This window comes from Fukomys damarensis, unplaced genomic scaffold (genome assembly GCF_012274545.1).
Source record: "Fukomys damarensis isolate Sample0158 unplaced genomic scaffold, DMR_v1.0_HiC HiC_scaffold_5, whole genome shotgun sequence".
Classification (NCBI taxonomy): Eukaryota; Metazoa; Chordata; class Mammalia; order Rodentia; family Bathyergidae; genus Fukomys; species Fukomys damarensis.
In genome coordinates this window covers 5,257,803-5,283,994 of record NW_022900917.1, presented here as the reverse complement: position 1 = coordinate 5,283,994, position 26,192 = coordinate 5,257,803, and the positions used below count along the sequence as shown (strand labels likewise).

Here is a 26,192-nt window from a genome sequence, read left to right as displayed (position 1 = left end):
TCAAATCCTCCTCAGCTCCCAGCTGGCGTAGACAAAGACCGCGTTCGCTTGTCCTTCCAGTGACCTCTTACAGCGAAGCTGTGAATCTGGGGCAAGTCAGTGGCGAGGTCGCGTTGTTACAACTGTATAAATAAGCAGAATCCTCTAGTCTTGCATCACAGCTGCCAGCTTTCCGGTGGCAGGGCTTGGAGTCTGACCTTCAGTTCTGTGTACGCAGACTTGCGTTTAATCCCTTACTGTGAACTCAGCTTCAGTGTTACTTTTCAGTATACCTGATGTCCCATAGTCTGTGACTATTGAAAAAAAACAAAAACGGAAGCAGAGCTGCTGGGCTGTGAGGGCTGGAGGCCAGGGGCGGGACCAGCATAGCCAATCCTGAGGAGGGCAGTACCTTACCTCTGCCAGCCTCTGGCACCTCAGTTGTGCCTCCTAGGGCTGGGATGGCACCAAGGTGACCGTCCCCTGCCCTGCCACTCTTCTATCGGGTACCCTAATCATTTTCTCATTGCTAGGGCAAGATGCCCAACACCCTCAACTTAAGGAAGAAGTTTATTTTGGCTCATGCTTTAGTCCATAGTTGGCTGGCTGCAAGGCAGAGGGGCTTGGCGGAGGAGCACTGCCCACGGCATGGAGCATGGGAAGTAGAGAGAGAAGAGAGGAGCCAGGGAGGGAGATGGACCCTTTCCGCCCTGCCCCCAGACCTGCTCTTCCAAGCAGACCCCGCCTCCTGACTCTACCCGCCTGCCACAGCCCTGCCTGTGGGATCGCAGGAGGCTTTAGGGGACACCTAAGAATGCAGCGTAACGCCACCTGGCTGCCATTTGTGTCTTCCAAACTTTATTTCACAGTGTCATTATTTATCATTTTTCTCTGTTATTGACCTGCTTTTAGTCTTTGAGAATTAGCCAAAAAGTCTAACAAGTTTTAGTTCCATATATGTGTCAATGTATGACCATTTTTAATGCTCTGCAGTATATTTCTAAAACCTTCTATAAACTTCTCTTTATTATATGTCATCTTTTGGTGTTAACAAATTACTCTGTTTCTCCTTATCTCACATAACTGGAATTCTGTCATTATGTTCAAATAAGATTAAAATGAAAGTGTGCCTACCTGGGAATGTTGATTTGCTGAAGAAATTCACTTGTTTAACCTTTTTTTTTGGTTCCGGGGATCGAACTTAGGATGTTGTGTTTGCGAGGCAGGCGGCAGAACCACTGAGCTACATCCCTGGCCCCTTGTTTAATCTTTGAAAATATCTTCCATGACAGAGTAGTAGATGAACTCCAGAGAGACTCGAAAGAAAGCCTTACGGTTAATTAGATTGATTTGTGTTCCAGAAAGGAGAAAGTTGGCCAAGGGGCCTGCAGCATTTTCTGCTGATGAGCTCAAAAGTCTGTTGAGACTCACCAGGGACCGCTTTCTTCATCATTTTGATGCTCTTACTCCTGAAACAGTTCTAAGACAGATCAATAGAACTAAAGCCTCAGCTGTGTTAAATGGTAAGTTTTTTATTGCTTTAAATTTTGTTCTTTGTCTGGAGCATCTGTGGTAGCTATTATTAAAGCTTTTAAGATCTGTTGGTCAACTCCAAATGCGTTCTATAAGTTTCAATAATAATGCCTGTTGTATATGTATGTGTATATGACATGGGACCATCAGCAGTGATGTTTACATTTTTAACGACCTATGATAGTCAAAGGCACATCGCCAGCCCCCTCAAAATCCGCCCTCACTCTGAACGCACTGTTCCGTGGCTTTTGCCTCTCTGGGAAGCGGTTCTGGAGGTGCTCTTTCCTGAGCGTCTGTCTCTCTGGACGCTGTGGTCCACTGTGAGTGCTGCTGCCCAGTGCCATCCCATGAAAAAGCAGCCTCGTGAAAACATGGGGCCCTGTGCCTCCTCCGTCTGATCCATCAGGCCTGGCAGCGTGGAACTTCCAGCTCACCAGCAAAGGGCAAGTGGCCAGGAAAGGTAAACACTGGAATCGATTCAGGACATCGAGGACATTTCCGGGAAGAGGGGTCCAGAGCTGCTTCGGAAAGGGGCAAGAGCAGTGGGATTAGTGTGTTTGAGGGGAGCGGGAGGAAGTGAGCGGAACTCAGGGCAGTAGATCTTCGACTGTAATTCGTTAAACTGAAACTTTCACTCTGATTTCTGATCGTGCTGCCTATGTGCTCTGTACTTATTTAGATATCACAGACTTTTTGACAACACCTTTCAGTAGGATGTTCGGTGTAATTGTTTTTGGGCAGCAGGAGAAGCATTTTAAGGTGATCTTTCTTATTAGCCTTGCTAAGCTGCCAGAATGGGTGGATTTCTACTGTTCTGTGTTTTCAGAGAGTGAGGAAAGTAGAATCTACAAAGAGAACCTTTTGTGATAAGATGCATCACATTTGCCCTCATTAGGGCTGGAACAGTCACCAGATTACACCGAGGAGGCACGAAATCATTTCTGTATTGAATTGGATTTCTGTTTTCCTGGATTGTGTTGTTGTGTGAATTGGAATAGAGCAAAGCTTTTCGGTATCTACCAAGAAGGCATTTGAAGGTCGCTTCGCACAATTTTAAGTGTAGAGGGCAATTTGGGGTTTTTATTTTGTGAAAATAATTTTATTGAGGAAGCGATCAGAGAATCAAGTTAGCAGTCTTTTTTTCTGAATGGCTCTTGTATTTGATACCGTGAAGGTATGCGCAGAAGGGAGAAGCCCAGCCTTCGGCTTTCAATAAGGCTCTGATCTATTTGCAAACAAGATACGAAGGCAGCACGGGTGCCTTCCATTGTGAGAGCACAGACTCTATTCAGGGTCCAGTCTCGGGGTCTTCACTTGTTAGCTGAAGGGTTTGGGCAGATTATTTAACCTGAATGCCTTTTCCCCCAGCCCTAAGAGGGAAAACAATGCAGCCACTGGCCGGGGCCCTGGTGAGGTGAAAGGAGTTGGTACAGGGGAAGCACTTGGCACACAGGTGTCGGGGAGGCTCGGTGGTCCTTGCATTGTCCCCATGCCTGCTCTTTGTCCTACCGCAGTTCAGCAGCAAACGGCCCGGGGACATCTGAGGGTGCTATGGATGGGGACGTGCGTGAGTCGAGGCAGGAGCACCACTTGCGGTGACAGCCAGGTTGCAGGCTGGCCCCGAGCTCGCCGTCTGTGGGTCTGGGGTCGTGGGTGTCTCCTGACCTGTAACTGGGAGAGGACGGTGGCTGTGAAGATGAAACTTAATGACTAGCAGCTGACTTCGAAAGGTGCCTGCTGTGAAGTAAGTGCCGCACGGTTTAGGTGAAGTAGCTCAGCGTAGACTGAGAAAGGCGAACCATACCGAGGCCGGGCGTGGCAGGAGGCTTGGTAGGAGCCAGGGACTCGATGGAGGCCTCGAGTGACCTTCACATCAGTAGAAGGGAGAAACAGCACACCCTGTGGTGAGGTGAGGTCGGGAGAGAGGTTGGCACCGGAGATGGAGGGGCTGGACGGTGGGAGGGCACCCGGGAGCTTGCCGGGGGGGTCGGACCTCAGGGTGCTTTGCCGCCCAGCTGCCGGAGTGTCCTGCCCCCCAGTCCTTTCCACGCACTGTGGTTCTGCGCAGGGCGCTGTGTCATCCTCGACGTTCTGGGCTGCCGGCCTCGTGCTCATCCCAGTGGCAGGTCTGCTTCCTGACTCTGCTGAGGCCATGCACCTTCCCCCGCACGACCCCTCCTGCGGTGTCCTCTGCCCGCAGCTCTTCCCAGTTCACCGATTGTCGCTCTGTGCATGTATCTCAAAGAGTGGCTTTTCAGACCTTGGTCCGCTTACGTTATTTCTTGTACTGTTCCCTATAGTTTTTCTTCACATCACTTGTCCCATTTGGTTACGTATTATTGGTGTAATTCTTTATAAAATGTTTGTTTGTCTTCCCTCCAAGCCCTGTTCTCTGAGAGTAAACTCATGCCTACTGGCCATCTGCGGTATCCGTGGAGCCTGGCACAGTGCCTGGCACACAGGGCTGGGGAGCTTCCTGAAATACTCGTTAAATGAATGAAAAAACTGAAGATGTTTAGAGCCCGAGCTGAAACCTGATGGGCTGTCAGTTCAAGCGTGGCTGCAGCGATGAAGTTAGGGCGTTTAACGTGCTGGTAGCTTTGATCTGAGTGAGTGTCTCTGTGTACCTGACACTTCCCGTGGAAACAGCAAGGTCAGGCTTCCTGTCGTGATCCATTGTTTGCAGCCACACACCTCAGGAGTTGGGCACAATTGCTAAGGTGTTTGCTCGGCTCATTTTTACAGAACTCTAGTGTGTGTAACAGGTGACAAGTCACATGTAGAAAATGCCTTCATCCGACCATTTCGTGACTCGTGGCCAGCGTTGGCGGGATCGTTCAGTTGCACCCGTGATGTCTGTGCTAGCCGTACAGTGACGGTCTCCTTTACAGGCACCGCTGGGCATGGCAGGGATGAGTGTGCTGGCTCACCCTGCAAGGTCATGATTTTATTATTCCGCACATTTAGAAACGAGTCTTCTAGTATGCACTTGTAATTCTCATTTTATTAAACAGATCATGCCTATGGTAATGTGATTTTTTTGTGACTCACTCACATTTAGGTGTACGAGATCAGAGCTTATCTTCATTAACTACTTCCTGTCACGGGTGATACCACTACCTTTCTGTCTGTGTCACTTGAGATTCTGTAGGTCCCTTCTCTATTTTCCTAGGTGTTGGTTTGGTTTCTTTGTTCACCAGTAGCAATAACATTTTTTTAAAAAGTTTTGAAAACTGTCTCCTTGGTTTCTTTCTCAAAGAACCTTTCTGTGCCTTTCTGGTGTCAGCATGAAACAGTGTCCTGACCCTCAGATGAATTATTGTGCTTTACTTGCTGTAAGGATTCTATTAAAGATGAGACATCTATGAATGTTTGTCTGCCCCTTCTTAAATATTTAGCCTATGTCCTTTATATTTAGGTTGTATAGGCAAGGCTAAAAATTCATTATATTGCAATATTTAAAGACAATTTAATACTCTTTTAAAAGATGGCATCCATTCCTTTATGAATTCACAGCATGCAATTGTGCAGAATTGCTATTGATTTTTTCCCCTTATTGGAAAACCATTTCTCCATGTGGCTGGCTGGCTCCGAGGCAGGAGGTTCATAGTGGAAGAAGCTGCTTGACTTGTGGCAGCCAGGAAGCTACGAGGGTAGGAAAGAGAGCCTGCGGGGAAAGTGCCTGGACCGTGGTGGCCCCTAACGTCACGTGCCTGTGGCCCACTGGAGACACCCAGCACTCGCACTGATCTGCTAGACCATCTTAAGCCAATCAAGTCAACAAAACCGAGGTGGACAGTGGCAGAGTAACACTTGAAATGTTAGTGATTTGAGGATGTGTATGTTACAGCATCTTCATTTAAAAATAAGGACTATCCCTAAAGTAGCCTTTACCTGAGACAACAACCCCTGTATTTGTCATTTTACTAGTGTACCTTTGAGAGCAAAGTAGTCTGTTTTTGGAATTCTACCTGTACTAATTCCTGTTTGTAGCATGAGAATCACATAGTGCCTCCAGTATGTTCTCTACAGAGTTGCCTCGATTTCATTTAGAAATAATTTCACTAAAAGTAACGGTGTGCTTTTATTCCATGAGTCCTAACTGTGCTGATTTTTCAGTTTTCTAAATAACTTTTATTTTCATTTCCGACAAACTTCTTGATGGCACTTCCCACAGTTTAGGCCCCCAGAGGGGTCTTTAATAAAGGCCTGAATCAAGGCCTGTGTGACCAACACGGTATGTATGTAGGTATCTGTCTGCTTGTATTTATAACGCTTTATGTAGCAAAATTCAGTGTGTTATTCTTTTCAGCTCTTATGGGTATTTCTTTCTCTTTAGCCGCCAGTTCTTTTTTTTAAAAGATCACTCCAAATTTTAAAACAAGTATCTCTGTCAGGGCTAATGATTAAACAGCTCAGACTCAGTCATTTTCAGCCAATTATTAGAACCAATATGTACTAGTTCAAAACAATGTTTAAAACCAGACAGTTTTAGAATTCAAAAACAAAGTAGTATAGTCTTCGAGTAGAACCTAACTCTGGAAGCCTAATGGAAACCAGTTCCTTGGAATGGCCAGAAAAGCATGTTCTTCAAAATTTGGAGACTTTTGAAAAAGCCAGACAAAAAATGAGGTAACATTTGAGTCCGTAAGACGTGATGCTGTAGCTCAGTCTTTTGCAGGGAACTTTGCTAACCCTTGACTTTTGTGACGTGTAAGCAGTTCGTGGCTCCGCTAGTGGATGCTCAGGAGAAGTGTATCAGTGAGCAGGAGAGTGCTCGCCTTCCTCTGCCTTCTCTTTGCCCTTTTTGGGTGCGGGTATCACAGTGGACACTGGGGTACAGGCTTCCGGACCTGTGAGTGCATGAGCAGGTGTCGCCTGGGAGCGTGCTAAGTGTCGTGCGCGGTGTGGTTTCCTGGCGTGAGCACTTGCTTCCCGTCTTGTGTCCGCTCACACATCCCCTGCCCACCCAGGCCGGACACGCTCGGGCTTGCTGCGGCTTTGGCTCCCTGGCTCAGCCTCAGCAAGACGAAGTGCCGCGTTCTCGTTGAGAAAAGGGGAAGCAAAGCCGTCTTCCTGCCCCAGTCCCAGACATTGCTAGTCACACCTTCGTCTTCAGCTCTTCTGTCGGTGGCCTTTATGACTTGCCACACCTTTTCTTCACGGCTGCACCGACCAGGGGCTGGGGGCGGCACAAGCAGTGTCCCCCAGGGCGGAGAGTTGGTCCCGAGCGAGCAGGTAACCAGGCCAGTAAGTGTGCCTCTCGGGAGCCACTCTGGGCTGGGCATGAAGCCCACACGGGGTCGGGCTCGGTGGCTGCGTTCGTGGTGGGGATGGACGAGAGCCGGTGGGTGATCAGGATTGGGGGCCCTGGGAGGTGAGTGGGTGAAGAACATTGGCTTCTGATAACACTTTTGGGGGTTTATGCCAAGAGGGATGGGGTCTGCTTTTGGAGAAGACTTTTGCTCTTTTCTGACATACGGATCGCAGAGGGAGAGACGGGGCAGAGAGATCCGTTAGGTGATCACTTCTGGGGGCCAAGTGAGGGACAGGGGCCTCACGGTAGAGAACAGGACAGCTTTGCGGTGCATTTTGGTGCTAAGCCAGAAAAAGCCTTCCTGTGACGGACTGGACAGGGGGAGGGGGCAGCGTGGACCGCTGGCCTTCACCACACAGTGCGTGAGATTCTCACTGGGGACCCCGCGAGACTGCTGCAATGCTGGGCGCAGTTCTGGAGAGAAAAGAACTCAAAGTGTGCTTGGGCAGTGCTGCACTGGCTCGGAATTCCCCAGAGGAAGTAGCCTGGGCTGGAGGAGGAGAGACCCCAACCCCACTGGCCAGCCTGGGAGGCGGGGGGCGGTCACAGGCGGCCTGGGAAGAGGACAGGAAGAGCAAGGCCTCCCCTCGGAGCTCTGGAGCGCTCACAGCCGAAGACGGTGGGGCGTGGAGGGAGGCCGGAGGACCTCTGCGTCCTGCCCCGGCTTGGACAGTCTGTGCCCTCCCTCCGGAAGGTGAATACCGCCCCCGGTTTTCGGCCCTCTGTCTCCTTTCACCTTAGGCCAGTTCTTCTTGGCCCTCCCCGATGTCCCACTAAGGTGGGCTGGGCCGATGCTTTCTCCCCTGCAGCTGACTTACCCCGGGCTGTGCTCCCCCGCATGCCTGGACTGGTTCGGGATTTTCCTGGGCTTCCTATCTTAAAGAGGAGCCTGGTGCCAGCTCAGGTTTTTGTTCCTCTCTAAAACTTTAGAATTTTCCATTTTCCTTACTGTTTTGAAATTACCATAGCTCATGGTCGTAGGATGTTTTAGTCTAGAGATCTCAGCTCTGGGAGAGACTTTATTATTTCTTCAGTAGTCACCCCTCAGTTTTCTTCCTTCTCTGAAATACCTGTTTTAATTCACGTTAAACATCCTGGATATTTTACATTAAAAATTCGATTGTTCTAGGGCCAGGGATTTAGCACAGTGGTTCTGCCACCTGCTTCACAAGAGCAAGGTCCTGAATTCGATCCCCGGTACCAAAGTGGGGGGATGTTTTTGGTCATTCTCCCTACAGTGTATTTCTTTGTCTTTTGGCTGTGTGTCCTAGGGTAGATGTTTCCTTAGGTCTGCCGTCTTCCTTTCTGTTGAACGTTTTGGGGGGATTCATGTCTAGGTCCCTAACACATTTTCTTGTACTCCTGTCCTATTCTTTCATAGCACACGATCTTGCAGTTATGTTGAGATGGGGGTGATACTGTAAAGATACTCGGTAGAACTTTCTCTGCTCACTGTCTGGTGCTCTGAATGGTCTCCTGCTCCCCCCAGCTGTTGCTGGGGTCCCCGAATGTCTGTAAGCGGCAGGGCCCCGGTGCTGTGTGCAGGTTGTGGTGTTTCCTCTCCACCCCTTGGGCCTGGTCCCCACCTGCTGTCCCCTGGCTCCTGCTGGGGAGGGCCGTGCAGGGCGGAGCTTCCAGGCACGCAGCGGGGGACGGGGCAGGCGGAGTGGGCCCTTCGCCCTACGCCAAGGTGGGGTACAGGGCAGTTTTGGTGTTTTTAAGAACTCGGAGATGAGAGGCATGGGCGGGGTGTGTGGGAGCGCGGTTCTGTGTTCGGGTCTTGGTTCAGCACCTCGATTTGTGCCCGCTCCTGCGACACAGAAGTAGAGCCCCGCCGCGGGTTGCTGGCCAGAGAAGACAGGTCTTACCGTTTCTGTGTCTGTCTCCCTAGTTCTCAGCAAGGGCTGTGCTCTGGTTCAGCCGTGCAGCCTGACGTGTGTGCCGCAGCCGCTGTTTGTTAGCATTGAAAGCTCTGAAAGCTTCGCCATCCCTGCTGAGTTCAGCCCTTTGGAAACTTACTGAGCTCTTGGGTCCACTTTCTCTTTCTTACCTTCTCAGCCCTGTCATGAATTCAACCTCCAGCACTTCGGTATTGTGATTTGAGTAAAGAGTTTAAGGCTTGAGTTTAACCCCTCTAGATCTGGAAGCTTGTTTGCCTTGCAAGGCCCTGGTGAAATGTCTGATGCCTACACACCTGGACTCTGGGTTGTTTTCCTTTTCTAAACATCCAAGGGCTGTGTTCCTGCTGCTTTCCTATAGCTTCTTTGCTGTGCCGCTTCTCTCTCCTCCCCCATCGGTACGTTGCTCTCTCCTACTCCCCTTCCCTGGTTCCTGACTTTAAGTCATGTCGTCAATTAGGAGCAGCGATTACAGGTCTGAAAATTTTGGGGAGCTCTTCTTTTACACCTTACTGATGTGCACAGCGGAAACACATCAGAACTCCGGAATCAGATTCCTGTTTGTAGGCAAAAACTGGTCGCAAGTTTTTTAGAATTTGCTTTGTGTTAAAACAAATTTAATTAGGGAATGATGTGTCGTTGTTCAGTGAATTTCAGGCTCAGCATCTGATTTTAGACCCATGCCAGTTGTATGACTTTCTTGTTTCTTGTGTAGATTGGGGATAAAAAAAATCCCAGGTCTGCTTCAAAACTGTGAAAACTTAACGAGAGGATTTATGAAAAAGCAGCTTCCGAGCTTGAAAATGCTGAGCACAATTAAGTATTGTCAGTGTTGTTATTTTTTTTTAAATCAAAGACATATCTTGGTAGTGTAATTTATCTCAAGCAAGTCTTTTAAATGGCTTTGATATCCTTGTGCTCATGTTCTATATAAATGCAAATTGTACATTTCGCCGCTCATCCAGTCTGCAAAATGATTGAGAGTCATATTCATTAAGAGGCCTTTGTAAGTCGCCATTAGAGAGGATGCCTACAGAAATTAAATTAAACTCTTCATGCACTTCCTGCCTTCTCGGAGTATGAATGAAGTTCAGAAAATACATTTGAGGCTTTTCTTGTTTGGCTGTTTTATTAGATTTATATTTTCAATTTAAAAATTAAGGAAATAAAAAAGGGGAAGGGCCACTGTCAGTATGTGCATTATCCTTAATGTATAGAAATATGATTCTAAAACATGTCAGTATTTTAATCATGTGGTTATCAATAAAAATGCTCATTCTGAGTAACAGAATAAACAGGAAATAAATTCATATGAGTTTATCATATCAGTTTTCTGTGCAAGTATTGAAAGATTTGTTTGTTTTGTTGTGCTGATTGAGGCCAGGGCCTTCACACTGAGCCACATCCGCAGTCCCCTGTTTATTTCTTATGTTATGCTTGCATCGCTCCATTGCCCAGACTGGGCTCAAACTTGCAATCCTCCTGCCTCAGCTCCCAGAGTGCTGGGATTACAAGTGTGTGTCACCACGCCCAGCAAAAGAATAGTTTATGTTATAGGGACAGAGCTATGGTAGACAGTAACCGAGTGCTTGATAAAACTGTCCTCTACTTTTCGGTATTTACAACTTTCTTTTTTGGCTTATAGGGTGACAGTAGACTTGGAGTCAGTCCAGTTCTGAGCATCATGTTCAGTAGCTGTGCCCCCCAGGTCTGTGGTGTGACCTATCTCTTTAGCTAAAATGCAGGAATGATTGGTTTTAGGCTCCATTTTCATTTCATAAAGGATTTATGCTACTTCACTTTGAAATAAGACCCATTCCATCTTTCTTAAGGAAATTTGTCAGGATGAAGAGCAGACTGCATGCATAGCAGTTTGCAGAGTGTAGCGTCCCGTGCTGTGTATATTTCAGACGTAATAACGATCGGGGGGTGCTCAGAATGCCGTCATCACAGCCACAGAGACCTTGGAGGAAGTATTCCGTTACTGTCTCGTTTCATGGATGTGCTTACATAATCTTTCAAATTCATAGAATATTGAAATATTCAGTCCTTGCCCTCAGGAATCTATACAAATCAGTACAGAATTTCAAAACACCAGAGTTTAGATTTCAATTTTGTAGAATTGGTAACCTCATACCTCTGAATAATTAACGTACTGTCTTTTCTAAGTAATGAAATTATGCTTATTTTTTATTTAAGTAGAGTTGTTGATGTGGCATCTCCAAGTTTCAGTGTTTGCCTGCAGATGTCTTGAAAATGTAGTCTGAAACTAAATGATTCGCAAAGATTTTACTTCATTGTTTCGCTTAATAATTCTTCCATTCTCCTTGTGCGCTTTTCTGGCTATCACGTTTTCTGACAGGGGTGAATTCTCACGCGCCTTTACTAGACCTGGGGAGCATTGTTTCTCCAGAGCTGCTCCATCACCTCGTCCGTCGGAGCAGTTGCTGGGCCATAAAGAGGGCCCCCGTGATTCGGGCCTGCTGGGTGCCAAGGAGCTGCTGAAATTCTTCACCGCCGACGGGCTGCCGCTGGGGGACCTGCAGCCTCTGCCCGCGCAGAAGCGGTGAGTGGGAAATGTAGGGTGTCCATCCCCAACACGTAGGAATCTGTGGCCAGCCCACATCCTGCGTTTTTAGGTAGCTGATGCTCTGTGCCGCTTCGGCAGAATTGAGACTGCTTCCGGCGTTCACCAGTTGGCCTTTCTCACCGCTTTCTAGGGTTGGGAGTGGTAGTGGGGCTTTCACACTGAACCGCGTCTTTAGCTTTATGTTTGACTATTATATTTTGAGATGGGGTCTTGCTAAGTTTTTCACTCTGGGCTCAAATTTGCAATCCTCCTGCCTCAGCCTCCCAGAGTGCTGGGATTACAAAGATGTGCTGCTAGGCCCAGCTATGATCTTGACTTTTCCTATGATCCAAATGCCCTACAGGTTTGTACTGTTGAGTATAAGGGAAACAGAAATAATGAAACCTGAGCATAGTAGAGTTCAGTGGCTCCTACTGTACATACAAAGGACAGTACTTTTTCAGAAACAGTTGTTTCAAATTCCAAGTAAATGTTTTTCATTCTTTTTCCTTTTATTGGCCAGTTTGGATTTCGCCTGTACTTGGCATTATCATTGTTAGTTACGCCTAATACTAGCAAAATCCAGGGCCTTTTAATTAGAGAGGATAGGAAAGGAGGGCAGGTGGATGGGGAAAAAATAAGAACCAAGATTTGTTATGTAAAGGTCCAAATTTCCGATGATGAAGGTCATTCTATTGTGTACCTAAAATGTACCGATAAAATTAATTTTTAAAAAAAAGGCTTTTGACACTGTAACATCAGCCAGTAAGACCTCAGCGTTTGTGTGAATAATCTAAATAATTTACATCTAATTTCAATTCTAAGACAACTCCTCTGGGTTACTGGTTAACAGATGCTGATGTTGCTGCAGTTGACTGAAAAATAAGTAAAATTCTGATGTTAGTTACTTGCGAAGATTGAGTCATTTTCTCTTTACTCAATTTTATTCTAATTGTTAATCCATTATTTTGAAAAAACTCCCGGGGGGCTTTAAAAATTCTACATCTAATTTGTTTTACAAAGCTTGCTTTGAATCATACTGTGATGACTTCTGATTCTGAAAGTAAATTTTCAAGAAGATTAATTGGAAGGTTGTTGTATCTCAAAAATAATGTGACAGAAGTGTCATCTTTCATGTGTGTTCACTGGGGAGAGGTAGGGAGCAATTTTGAAAGCATCCTAATGACTTAATGATGTAACAATTAAATAATTTTGGAATAATTTTCCTTTTCTCAGAGCTGTAAGAGAGCAGAAGCCCCATTTTGTCTGAATTAAGGCCGTAGTCTGGGTTTCCCTCCCCCTAGTTAATGTATTACTGTCCTTTCAAATCATTAAGCATGAACCAGCAGCCCAACAAGTGTGCCAAAACCAAGTCATGTATTTATGCAGGTACCTGCTTTTTATTACAGTGTCTTTCCAAATGCAGGACAGGGTAACGCGTCATATGGTTCCCAGGTGATTTATTTAGGGACATTTCGCACAGTTTTTTGATGTTAAGCGGGGGCTGCATCGTTCATGACCAGATGCATCTTCTGCTGACCGGACGGTTGGAGGAGGAGGTTCTGGGTGGAGTCGGGGGCCTGTGTGCCTCTCCCAAGCAAGGGGCTGTCCCCGAGGCAGGTGAAAGGCCGGGCAAGCTCGATGCCCGCCTGTGCCCAGGGACAGCCAACAGTGACCACGCACATGCCCACTAATGTGTCATTTAGAGCAAGCTGTGAGAGAAACTTACTTAAGAAAATAAGATGCTAGGAGGGCGAGGGCGGGCTTGATGTGAGAGAGAACACCGTGGAGGAGAGCAGGGAAATGCTGGGTGCGGAAAGCGGCCTGTTCTCTGCACTTATTCATTTCACTAGACAGACGGTCATTAAAACACTAGGGTTGTTGCAGTTTACTAGTGACTTTCTGGGGGACCCCTTGAATAGGTACTTTAGAATATGAAGACTGTGTTTTAGGATTCACTAATTGGCACATGCTTTACCTTTTAATGTAATAATTTGAAGTGCTTTCCATAGTACTGTTGTCTGCAGTGGCAGAAGAGCAGTTTTGTTTCCATTCCCAGTGTCATAGGCGGGGACTGTGACAGCAAGTATGACAGTATTCTCCATGCCCTCGTATGTCTTTGCTGTTCTGTGTAGCATTTCCGCCTCTCCTGAATGCGGACTCCCTGATACTTTCAGCCACCTGCAGAGCATCCTCCCATCCACCTAACAAATTCTGAACATTGGGACTGCATTAGAGCAGTGGTTCTGACTCAGGCAGAACAACCCAGGGAGTGAATTCTGGTTGCAGCGGCCCCACCCTCTACCCCCCGGCACTGTGCCAAGTCCCCGTAGTGTCTGGGGTGAGGGAGGGTTGAGTGCAGATTTTATGAACCTTCACATAGGATCATTTCTGCACACTGCTGCCTGCACACCTGCCTGAGAAGAGCTGAAGTCCACAGGTTGTCTCTGCCACCTGAGCTGAAGAAAGTGGCTCCCTCAGAAATTAGAGGTCACGCTAACTGCACGCTCGGGTAACCACAGATCTGAATCCCACACGTGTTATGGCGGGAAGTAGAGACTTTGTTCTTAGCAGAGTTTCAAGCTAACTAATTATCCCCCTGCCAAAAAGTCAGCTTTAATCATTCTCTTGTTTAAATGAATAAATATGAATGCACTTCACCACGAAAGAAAACGAACTTTTAGGCTGAGAGTGGTGGCACATGCCTGTAATCCCAGCACTCAGGAGGCTCAGGCAGGAGGATTGCTGTGAGTTCGAAGCCAGCCTGGGCTACAGAGGGAGACTGCCTCAACAAAACAAAACAAAACAAAAAAACTTTAAAAAATAATACAGCTTCCTGAGATTTCGTTACAAAGCACTTTCTGTTCTGTGCTGATCTGTCCATTCCCCAGGACAGTTCTGTGTAGTAAGTTATACCCTGAGTCAGAAACTGGAGGGTGGATTGTGTAAGGGGCAGAGCCCCTGGCCTGCCCCTACCCCTTCCTCAGGCTTTCTGCTGCACCTCTGTGACCTTGGACCCCAAATTCGGATGGAGGGGAGGAAGTCAAGTTTGGGTCTTCAGACTCTTCTCTGTCACGAAATAGACCTTAAATACTAATAAAACTCTTTTTATTTCAGGGACAAGACTTTTGTTTTGACACCAGAACTTAGTCCTCGGAAGCTCCGGGTCTTACCTTTTGAAAAAGCCTTAGGGTGTCACTACCATGGAATTGAGTGAGTTTTTGTTTATTTACACCTTTCTGGCCATTGTTCATAGAGCTTCTCTCTTGAGAGTGTGAAGAGTAACTGATGAAGTAACAATCTGAGACAGAACTGAAGAGAAAGCATGTCAAAACCCTAAAAACAAAGATAGCGATGCACACACACAAACTCTTTACCTTCTGTTGAAGAGAATGGGTCTTTGGTGCTTAACAGTTTTGCATCATTTAAACAACCTCTTACTAGTTAGGAGCTACTTTAGTCAGCATTATTTTGGTTTCTGCGTTATTAATGTGTGCTTGCACTGCGGCCGCCCCAACATCCTGGTCACTGATTACATTGCAATTGCTTAGAAAGTAGGAGACAGAATGTATTCCCTTTTTAACATGTTAATCATATGTACTTTTTGTTTTGTTTTTTGTTTTTTGATACCAGGGATTGAACTCAGGTCCTTGAGCTCAAGGGGGTGGAACCACTGAGCTAAATCCCCAGCCCATATGTACTTCTTTGTAGGATTTTAATTGACCATTTTAAGGATTCTCTTGCTTAGTGGCATTAGCACTTTCGGGGGTCGTGCCTACCTGCCGTTCTCTTGGAGACAGGAAATGGAGTTTGCCACTGATAGATTTTACACTGGGGTTTGAAGGTCTTGATTTCCATTTGCAAAATTTTTCACATTCCGAAAGTGAACCATTATTTTTATACTAATTTTCCATAAATTAAAATAATATAAAGCTCGATTCTTCATTGAGGTACAGATTCTAGGAAGAGAAAATAGCATTCTTGTTTTTGAATAAATACTGTTTTATAATGTATAATTGCAGTGAGACCAAATCAAGAAATCATAGCAGGGTAGTTGATGTCTGTTTTGAGTGGATAAAAACCTTTTATTTATTTTACTGTTTTGTTGTTGGATATTTATATTACTTTCATATACTTTTCAATTTTCTGCCCTTTTAATTTTATTAAAGACCTACTGATTAGACATTACAGAAAAGTTTGTAGTGAAAACCAGTTCTTTGTTGAAGATACTGCGTATCTCCAGTCTCACTTTTCAAAATACCTATTTTATTTATTTGGTTTTCATTTCCCCGACGGTCACTTCTTTTATTCTAAACGATAGCCTTCTATTAGTGTTTTTTAATGTCTTCATGTAAGATACTACTGACTGTGCTATAGAATGAAGACTTTGTTCCTTGTATTCTTGATTTCACTTTTCTCTTTACTTTGATTCCAGAAATATGTTTAAAACTTCTCTCCCTTAATCTGTGACCTGTAAAACTCATTTGCATTGCTGGCCACGTGATAGGATTATATCATACCTGTCTTTTTGTTTGCAAAGCAAAAGTCTATTCTTCACTTCATTTGATAATTTTAGGGCTTCCAAATCTATTAAAGGGACCTAAATAGGGGTTTTAAAGTATTTTGCATGAAAGTTAGGACCAGTAAACACTGTTTATATTATTGTGATGAAAAATAGGGCTCCCTGCTGAGAAAATGTACTGGAATTAACATATTCTTTGCTACATGTCCAAAACATTTACCCCAGGACAAATGTATTTTTGGCTTCTCCAGTCCTATAAACTCATCCAAGCATTGATTTGAATAAAACCAGCTCCGGTAATTCTGTCGAAACAGCTGGCTGGGGCACCTGTCACATGGCTGTATTTCAGGTGTTTCCCCAAATACTGTAATTTAGGGTTTGTTTATCCTGAGTGTCATCTCCCTGCTTTTTTATTTCCTCCTATTTAGTTCACCATAGAAGAATTTCAGGGGACCCTATAAATTTATGGAATTTGTAAAAGATACGTCCCTCACATTCATTTTTGAATGATTAAATGAAGTTGTAGTTGGGGGTTCTCTCCTGGCGGGCATAATTCATTTGTTACTGTGAGTCTGCAGGATGTCAGGAGACTCCTTCATAATACCGGAGTGTTCATCCTCCTGCCCTCTCCTCCGTCCTGCCCACCTCCGTGATCAAACACACACCCAGTCCAGCTGGAACTCAGTTTTCTTTCCTATAAATTTATGCTCCTTGAAGTAAGGACTAGCAAAACCTAGGGTGGCAGTGTCGCGAGCCCAGACATGTTTCCTAGAAGATTTGGGTGTGTAGAGCGGAGGTGTGTCTACTCCATGTAAGGGAGCAGAAACAAAAGCGCAAAGGAAGTGTTAGCTACAAGGACAGCTTTTCCCCTTCTGTTGCTGTGGGCCCTGACAACCCCCAAGCCCTTCTCTCCTCTGATATAAGAGAGGACTTGGAAACAAAGATGTTAACTGAAAACCCGTGTGTCTTAAAGCACAAGGGAGCACTGTTGGCTTCTTTTTCACGCATTTCCCTCTCCTGGAGGGGCAGACACCACCGATGGGAAAGTGTGTTGTTCCCTAAACAGCAAGTGAGTCTCCTCTGTCACAGTGGCAGCCACGCCGGCACACCTGGCCTCTCTCCTTGCTTTGAAAATGTTTTTCATCCATTCCAGAAGACTTGGCAGTTTTCCCCTCAACGCACTGTGGCTGCCCGCCCCACAGTAGACAGGATCTTATCTGTCGTTTCAGCTACAGAGCAAAAATAGCTTTGTTATCTTAAGGACATTTTTCTCTGTTAGGACCCATAAAACTTTTGGTTATTGTTGTATAAGAAAAGACGAGATTGTAATCATTCATCGCACAGTAAATATTTCACTAATATCAAATCCTTGCCCTGGAATGCTCTTTCTTTTCTAGTTTACAAGGAACCTTTTTGTTTCCATGGCAAATCATAGTCTAATCATCTTAAGGACATTTCAAATGGCAGTGAAAGTGAACGGAATCTGGTCGAGGGGCGACATGAGGAGCAGCAGTGATCAAGGGACAACTGGAAGCAGAACATCTGCATCTTAGAACGTTAGGGTAGAAAAGTGTTCTCACAATCAAAGTATGCATCTCTTCCCTCCAGTTTCCCGTGTCCTAATCAGCCCTTACATGGCCTCTTGCCTAGAACCTTTTAGAAAATTCGTGGTCCTTAATCTTACCGTAAATTTATTATTTGCCTAGGACAGAAGTAAAACTCATCAGTAACGTTCATCGCTGCTGCTGATTTTTAATGAAATACATTTCATTAGGTGATAGCCTGGAGAAAGAATTTTGGAGAATTGAGGTGTGGGGGTCCTAGTCCCTCCTGTGCCCTCAGTGAACATCTCACTGAAGCGTTGGTGCTCTCACCAGCTGCAGGAAGCCGTTACGTCAGCCCGCGGGTGCTTTCGGTCCTGCCCACTCGTCAGCGTGGCCTGGCAGACCTGTCAGTCGTGTGTATTTAAGTGGTGTGTGTGACATGATGTTCTGATAAACATGTGCGCGACAAGATGATCCCAACAGTCAAAAACGTTAACATAGCCAGAGTCTTACACAGTAGCTTTTTAAACATGCCCGTGACTAGTTCTTACCACGGACCACTCAGATCCGAAACTTGTGACATGGAGTAGCTCCCCAGGTGATTCCAGTGTGCGGCCTCCTGTCGGTCACCACTTCAGATGATCGTGTACCGTACAGAAGGCAGAGTGTGCCCAAGTCAGGCTCTGCGGTCACCACGCTGGACTTAAATTCTGGCCATGACACTATTGTTAGCACACTATAAGACGTGCTGTGATAGAAAAAACGTAATGATGATGGTGATAGCAGGGGCAGGGTGCATTTGTCCCGTTTTGCAGCGTGTTCCAGGCACTGACTCTGAAGGTTTCTGTTAGCTATTCAAGGAATCCTCCCAATAGTTCTTCCAGATAAGGCTGTGAGTGCTGAGTATCTCATTTTGTACATCAGACAAAGGAAGCAGAGATAAATTCACTCAGCCAAACTCACACAGCTGATAAGCAGAGGAGCCCAAGTTTAAGTCCAGGGGTTTGGCAGCCTGAATTAGACATAGTCCAGATTCTCAGAAATCAAGTGTGTGTCACAATGGAGAGAAGGTTTTTAAAACCTCTACCCGGCAGTCAGATGTTTACGTAATGACCCACTCCTTGAAGGCTGAACTTCAGAAATCTGATTTTAGGGACCATGTTGGGATTTTACAGGGGCAAGAGGACAGAGGACGGTGAAGGGAGTTCATTTTTCAGCACCCATGTGTGTGAAACTAGGCCTGCTTCCCTGGAGCGCCCTCACCTCAGGAAGGACGGAGCAGAAGACCTCTGTGAGGTGGCTGTTCTCACTCGTGGTTTTCCCCATGTGCTTATTGGTTGCACTTAACAACAGGAGATTCTTTAAACCTGGAAGCGTTTGCTGAGCTAACATTTCATTGACTCCTGAATCAGATTTAGCTAGAAACTAGATCGACAGACACCCAAAGGGTTTGAAGGAAAACCTGTCAGTCGGACGAGGATTTAGCCTTAGTGAAAGTCAGGATGCACTGAGCTGCTCCGTAAGCCAGTTTGGGATGCTTCTATACTCATTTAATCTCTGTGTGGAAAATAAACTCCCTTCTTAAGGGAAGTCAGCATTTCACGTTGGCATAGATCAGTCGTGCTGAGAAATCAGTGGTTCCTAGAGTTTTAAGAAGTATTAAAGCAGCAACTATATTATCTTGAAAGTATGCCAGAGGCCTAACTTAATCTCTTGGCCAGACACACAGTGGAAGAGAAATCAGATTGTGCCCTCCTGGGGGAGCAGACTGGAGAAACGGAGCTTGCGGAAGGAGCTGTGCTCTGTCTCCCAGCAGGCTGGGAAGCTGGGGAGGACTTGGGGAGTGGAGGTCTGGCCTTTCTGTGGCACGGAGGAGCCGGCTGTCCTCGCAGCGGCTCTGATTCTCCCCGTCTTTGGCCTTCTCTTTTAGATACTGCTTGGATGACCGGAAGGCTCTGGAGAGAGACGGGGGATTTTCAGAACTGCAGTCTCGTCTCATTCGTTACGAAACACAGACGACCTGCACCAGAGATGGCTTTCCGGGCCCCACGGTGCTGGTGCTGAGCCCCATCGCGTCGCCTGCCGTTCCGGTCCCGGCGGAGCCCAGGAGCGGTCCCGATGGAGAAGCGCTGCGGAGAGAGCTGGGCCCGGGCCCCGGCCCTGAGACGCCCCGCCTGAAGCGGAGGTCCCCGAAAAGGTGACACCGAGGGCCAAAATAGTGTCTTGACAGAAAGCACGTTATACTGGGGTGGGCGTCTGATTTCCCGGTTAGTCTTTTACATGTTCGGTGCTTTCTGCGTAGATTTACATTAATTCCTTCATGCTAAGAAGTTTGTTTTTACCGTGAGCAGTGGATGATGTGCTTAGGAGTTGTGAAGGAAAAGGGCTGGCCCCAAGCCCTGCTGCTCGCTCTCTGCGCTGGCGGACCGTCGGTGTCCCCATGCCCTGCGGGGTCTTCACCGGGGACCCCACCCCACAGACCCGGTGCACAGCCGCGGGGGAGGAGGGGCCCCCTCCTGCTGGCACGTCTGCCTCTGCCTCAGTTTCCCGCCCACGTGGGCACCGTTGGAAACCCACTTGATCCACAGAAAATGTGATTTTCGTGCCTACATAATTAGTGCATCCTGTGGAACTTTTTAGGTACATCTTTTGCTACTGCTCAAATCTTCAGATAGGTGCTCAGAGATGAGAAGTTTGTGAAATAAACACTAGTTTCTATCAGATTTATATACTTTACAATTGTCAAATTTGGGTCCTTCGTATTCAAACCAAGGCTTAAGTTTTTACTGTATGTAAACCTTCAGAAATCTGCAGAATAGGTGAAAATGAAACTTATGTGTTTGTTGAACACGTAAGAATAGTAGAAGACTATTTCCCTGATACGGAATAACAAAATGAGTTTTAGGAGAACTTTATAAATTCCTGGTACTTTTTACATGAGATAAACACAGAAAGCAAACAGTAACACTTGAGAGACTGTGTTTTGTAACTATAGATTAGTTTCTGAACTAATAAAAAGGTCTGTGTTCCTGAAGTGAAAGCCCTCTGAGCTGCTGTTGGCAGAGAGAAAGGAAGGCTAGAGGAGCCGCTCTTGCAAACAGCATCCTTGAGTCTTGAGAGCAGATGTAAACATTTTAGAAACATGGAAACAACAACACATTGAAAAGTTTTATTTGTGTTTTTTTTTTTAACTTGATTTTCATTTTGCATGGGCAGTTAGCGGCATAGGCACCATCAGAGACTGGTTGGGGCTCCTTTATTAAAATTCCCTCTTTGAGGTTGGGCGTGGCAGCACGCCCTGCAATCCCTGCACTCGGGAGGCTGAGGCAGGGGGATCACCATGTGTCTGAGGCCAGCCTGGACCACGTAGAGAGACCTTATCGAAAAATAATCTCTTACTAGAAAAGTATCAGTACTTGAAATGCTGGTTGCTACGCAGTGTTCCGTTGTACTCATTTGAAGAACTGGAGGAACAGCTTTACAGGCAGTGCTGATTGCTTACAAGAGGCAGAGCACAGGCAACTCTGCTCTTGCTGAGTGTGTGCTCGTTCGGATGCAGTTAGCACACTGGCTTCCCGTCATCTGTGCTCTTGATTTTCCTCTTGCTGTAGACTCGTGAAATCTGCCAGCTCAGATTCTCTTCTGTCCCAGCCAAGGGGCAGCGGTCGCCGGCATCACGCAGTGACGTCCAGGAAGCCACAGCCGGAGCAGCCCTCAGCCGTGGCCTGCCCTTCCCTTCCCCGTCCTGGCAGCAGAGCTCCAAAAGTCCTGAGAGAGGCCGGCTCTGGTCAGAAAAGTGTGCACCAGCCAAAAGCTTCCAGGCAAACTAAGGAGTCCAGGTCGCAGAAGCATACGCGGGTAAAGACTTTTTCTCATCCTTCATGTTCTACATGAGAAGAAATTTCTTTATTTGAATTTTGTAAAGATTTTAGGAAGAAATGAAATAATGTCTAGAATTTATAATCGCTCAGAGTAAGGACGGTGGGCGAGGTGAGCAGGGGACAAGTGAAACAGAATCAGCCAGGAATCGAGCTAGGGGGTAGATAAAGCAAGGCGGGAATCAGGCGGGTGTGACGCTGCACACTTGTGATCCCGGCACTCCGGGAGGCTGAGGCAGGAGGACCACAAGTTTGAGCCCAGACTTGGGAGCTTAGCAACTCGGAAAGACTCTGTCTCAAAATAAAATATAATAATAGGGCTGGGGATGGACCAGTGTGAAGGGCCTGGGCAATCTCAAGTTAAGAGAAACCAAAAGGAAATGGACACTGCTTTATTGGAAATTTTCCATGATTAAAAAAACACATACCCGTTCTGTGTAACTGTCGTACTGAGAGCTCAACTCAGAACTCCTACTTTGAATTCCTTTCGTAAGACACCCCAGCCGTTCTCTGTATCGTGCTGTGCCCGATGTGCCCACGTCAGCGGTAAAGACGTCTTTCCTTCCACTGCGGTCTCAGTGACTTACCTGTCTTGGTAACAGTGGTAACAGCGTGACAGTGGGAGTCACAGTGCAGTTTTGATGAGCTCCGGGGTTGAAATGTCTGTCCTTTCTCCAGAGGTCTCACTGTCCCTTTATGTCGTGTTCTCTTTCAGGTCCTCAGAGAAGTGGTGGCGGAGGCCCTGAGGAAACACGGTGTCACTGAGACGCACATGTGTTTCCCTGCCTGCAGCCAGCGGCTCTTCGAGATCTCCAAGTGCTACCTGAAGGTCCCGCGTCCTCTCTGCTAACAGCAACACTTTGTTCTCCCTCTAACGTTCCTATTTAATTAAAAAGGGTTTAAATGGGCCAGGGATTTAGCTCAGTGGTTCCGCCTCCTGCCTCCCAAGTGCAAGGTCCTAAGTTTCGTCCGTGGTACCAAAAAAAAAAAGTTTAAATGACTATTTTTATTCTTACGGCCTATGAATTGTTGCTAGATTTTTGTAAATGGAGATAGAAAAATGATGCAAAAGAATTTTCTATTTATTTGATTTTAGTCCTCAGATAACTGATTTTACCTGGAGTCCTCAGTATTTCCCCCTAACAAGTCTAACAACTTCAGTTGGTGCTTTGAACATTAATAATTCGTTGGACAGTTTTACTATTGTTATTCTATGTGGTGAAAACGTACCGGGCTCTGTGAAAACACCCAGTTTCCAATGGGGGACCCATCATCACTCCGTTATAAGGCATCAGACAGGTCAGCCGCTCAAAGCAGCTTTCTCCAACTTAGGAGGTGTCAGCCTCACACTCCAAGTTTCTCATGTGAACAGAGGTTTCTGGTTACATTGCCATTAAGCATGCGCTCAGGTCCCTTCCTCTTTAAAATTTCTCAAGCAGAATAGCACCGTGACAGAGAGCAAGGGAAGGGGAGGAAAGGCGGTGGAAATGTGGTTTGTGAAATGGAGCCAGGAGGTGTCACAGCCCAAGAGCCGGAGTGTGGGGAGACCCAGGTGGGTCTCCGAGGTGCTCGGGATTTGTAGGCACCGGGGAGGCATTGGACGCGGTGCCGGGGGGATGAGAGGAAAGTGGTGCAGGTCCTCCAGGCACACTGGGCCTGCAGGGTGCACTGCGCAGTCTCTCCCACGGCCAGCGCTGCGAGGGCTGCGGCTCACGATGATCTCCCCAGCTCCGAGACGGGACAGGAAGCCTGTAGAGCAAAGGCCAGCTGGCCACCCAGTCAGCCCGCCGTGTAACAAGCTCTGCACAGAGAAGGTGTCTGTGCTCTGGTGTCGCTCGGAAATGTGCCCAGACAGCCGGGGAGTAGCAGGCTTCACAGAAGCTGCCAGAAGACTGAGGCCAGAAAGTGGACAAACTAGAACAGGACGCTGCTGACAAAAAAGTACACAGAACACAAAATCTTCTTCAAATTGAAAATATGAAATCCATGGTATAGATTATGTGAAAAATAATGCCAGAAGTTAGAATCAAATGAGAAAAACACTGAAAAGTGGAAGAGAAGTGAAGGATTAATCCAGAAGATCCAGTTTGTGCGTAATAGGAGAGAAAATTGTCAGAAATGTAACCAGAGTTTCCCAGAAGAGAAGGGCTGAGGCCTGCTGGGAAGGACACACAGTGTGTCAGCCTGGGGAGTGAAGACCTGCGGCAAACCGTGTCACTGTGTCACAGTGCGGTTCCATGCCTCCTGCTGTCAGCGGAACACCTCCAGGACATTCTGCAAAGCCACTTCCACAGCAGGACACGGTGTGACTCATGTGAAGAGCCGAGAACCAGAAAGGGCTTCTCCACAGGAACACCGCGCTCTAGAAGACGGTCAAAGTATCTTCACAATCTGAGGGAACCACAGTTACCTCCTGTTTTGGTTCCCTCCTGTTTTATACCCTGTCTACAGTCCAAGCAGGTGTGAGAATTCAGTAGCGTATTGCAGACACGGAAGGTCTAAGAACGTACCTCACCCTCTTGAGGAATCGTCTAGAAGCTGAAGTTCACTGGAAAAGGAACAGAATCATAAGTAGAACAAGAAGTCCTAGAGCATCCCATGGGAACTGCAAGACCAAACCAGAGCAGGCTAGAGGAGACAGACGTTAAAAATATAAAACTGGGAAAAATAACCGAACCGAGCAATTATACAGTGTACCTCAGTGCTTAGAAACCTTTGCTGTATATTTAGTCACTCCCTTGCCTGGGAAGGGTAAATACTCAGAATTATAGACATGGAAAGTGAAGCAAGTGAAAACCATAAACAGGTAGTTTGACCAGAGGGAAAGCAGACATTGGATGAAAGAGTCATTAGACCGATCATAGCTCAATCACCTAAGGATTGGACAGTGTTTATCTCAGAAATGCCAACACTATTGACTGGTCGAACACTCGATTATTACCGAGAGGAAGATGTTGGGATGGAGAAACTGTAGGTGGCATTTACCAGAGCTGGTTCACAGCCGTTACTCAGCGCTGCTACCGAGTCACCGTCCCGGGCAGCCGCGGAGTGAAGCCCGCAGCAGTGCAGAGGCGCAGCTGAGGGCACAGCCGAAGGGCGGAGGGGCGGGTTCTGGGGAGCACTGCCTGGAGCCCTGGCAAAGGACTTTTCGGTTCTTTGTTTGTTTGTTTTGGTTTTGGTGCCAAGGATCAAACTTGGATCCTTGCGCTTGCGAAGCAGGCACTGGAACCACTGAGCCAAATCCCCAGCCCTCTTTTTTTTTTTTTGGTACCAGGGATGGAACTCGGGTCCTTCCACTTGCAAGGCAGGTGGCGGCACCACTGAGCTGAATCCCTGGCCCTTTAATATGGTTTTTAAACTTTATAATCTGATTTAATGTCATTACATTTTTAAAGTCAGAATTCAGTTTCATTTCCTATGTTGTCCCTGTCTGTGATACAGTGAAATAGCAAAAAAGAAAGAGGAAAAAAAAGATATTTACCTGTAAAATAGATTATATAATGAAGCCAGTGATGAATAAATACCAGGGTAGAGGGTGACTGATTTGATGTTCACTGGCAGTACAAGCTGAGGGGAAACATTTAGATGGATGTGTTTAGACGGATTTTTGTTTTTCAGGTTGGAGGTTAATTGTAATATATTACTTTGATTTTGGTAATATTTCCTTCATTGCATTTGATACTTGTGGAATTAGGGTAGCCTCAGGCTCGCTTACTAATGAATTATTCTCTATAATTTATGTACAAAATCACAAAATGCTATATTTTCTTCATGTTTAGGATCTTAAAACTTCGAGAGGTCTATTTGAAGAAATGAAGAAAACAGCAAACAACAATGTCACACAGGTAAATGATTCACAAGAAACGACATTCCGTTGCATTGGAAATCTTTCAGGATGATGTGCTGCTGTTACAGGTGCAGTAAACATTAGTGGTGGTCTTTTCAACAGCGTCCCTCTGAAAACTTTCTAAGCTGCTTATAATAAAAGTGATTCAGGCATAGTGCTTAATAATACTTAATAAAAGAAAGGGAAATAATTCAAAGGACTAGAAAAGTTAATCCATTTTCATTAGCTGTTTTCAAACTTTGGTGTAATTTCTTTCGACTGACCTTTTGAAAACACATTTTCACGAAAAGTTAAGAAAAAGGAGCAGAATCTTTTTTTTAATCCGAGAACACTATGGTGCTTGGAATTGGAAGTTCAGCAGAAGAGGTTCTGTAGTTGGAAAATAAAATGTTTTTTAAGCATGGGTATGTTACTTTTTACTTTAAAATTTCTGCTGTTCTCTTTTGAAGTTTTAATAATATTTTCCTATTACTGGAGTTTTTAATAGAAAGGTACCATAATTATATATTTCTTCTTCCCAGGTAATTGAATGGGTCTTGGAAAAAACAAGCAAGAAATGATACAGAATCATTTTCTTTTGGACAAGAACAAGTCTGGATGCTACTGTTTACTGCTCCATTCCTTAGCTTGAGAATTAGAAACAAATTTCATATTTTTTCAATAATAGGTATGAATATTTCTAAATCATTTTATAAGTATCCTGTATTTACATAGTTCTGGTGATGTTCAATTAATGTATTTTTAATTATGTCTATATTTGATACAGCTTACTATATTTTAATTTTAAAGTTATTTTAAATTTTTATTCTTGTCATCGTAATTATTACAATAAATAGGAACATTTCCTTGATGTATTGGGGGCATGTCTTCACTGTGAGGGCTGCTTACATTTCTGCGTCCTAAGTGGGATAGTGCCATCATCTCCCTGTGTTCATTGGCCTGAGAAATACTGGCACAAAAAATTCACCCAGGCCCCTGCCCTAGAGCCACCACGTTTACTGCTCATAATGTTTACTTGAGATCAAAAGTGAAGAGAAGGCAAAAATTGTGAAAGTAAAGATATAATGAGGGGCAGCCCACGTTCTGTCTCCCTTCGGTCTCTTAG

At 45.9% G+C, this 26,192-nt stretch overlaps 1 protein-coding gene across 2 annotated transcripts in view; it reads left to right on the top strand.

Annotated features, from left to right (window-relative positions):
• The window catches only part of Mtbp (MDM2 binding protein), a 67,329-nt gene extending 41,645 nt beyond the window's left edge, over positions 1 to 25,684 (top strand). For both annotated transcript variants that reach the window (XM_033759853.1, XM_033759852.1), the window contains 10 exons: positions 1,341 to 1,502; positions 5,852 to 5,858; positions 6,034 to 6,144; positions 11,090 to 11,293; positions 14,414 to 14,509; positions 19,293 to 19,559; positions 20,974 to 21,220; positions 21,956 to 22,069; positions 25,020 to 25,085; positions 25,609 to 25,684. In XM_033759853.1, coding sequence (XP_033615744.1) covers positions 1,341 to 1,502; positions 5,852 to 5,858; positions 6,034 to 6,144; positions 11,090 to 11,293; positions 14,414 to 14,509; positions 19,293 to 19,559; positions 20,974 to 21,220; positions 21,956 to 22,069; positions 25,020 to 25,085; positions 25,609 to 25,647 — 1,313 coding nt within the window. In that variant the 3' untranslated portion in view covers positions 25,648 to 25,684. The remainder of the gene's footprint in view (positions 1 to 1,340; positions 1,503 to 5,851; positions 5,859 to 6,033; positions 6,145 to 11,089; positions 11,294 to 14,413; positions 14,510 to 19,292; positions 19,560 to 20,973; positions 21,221 to 21,955; positions 22,070 to 25,019; positions 25,086 to 25,608) is intronic.
• Positions 25,685 to 26,192: the final 508 nt, after the last annotated feature.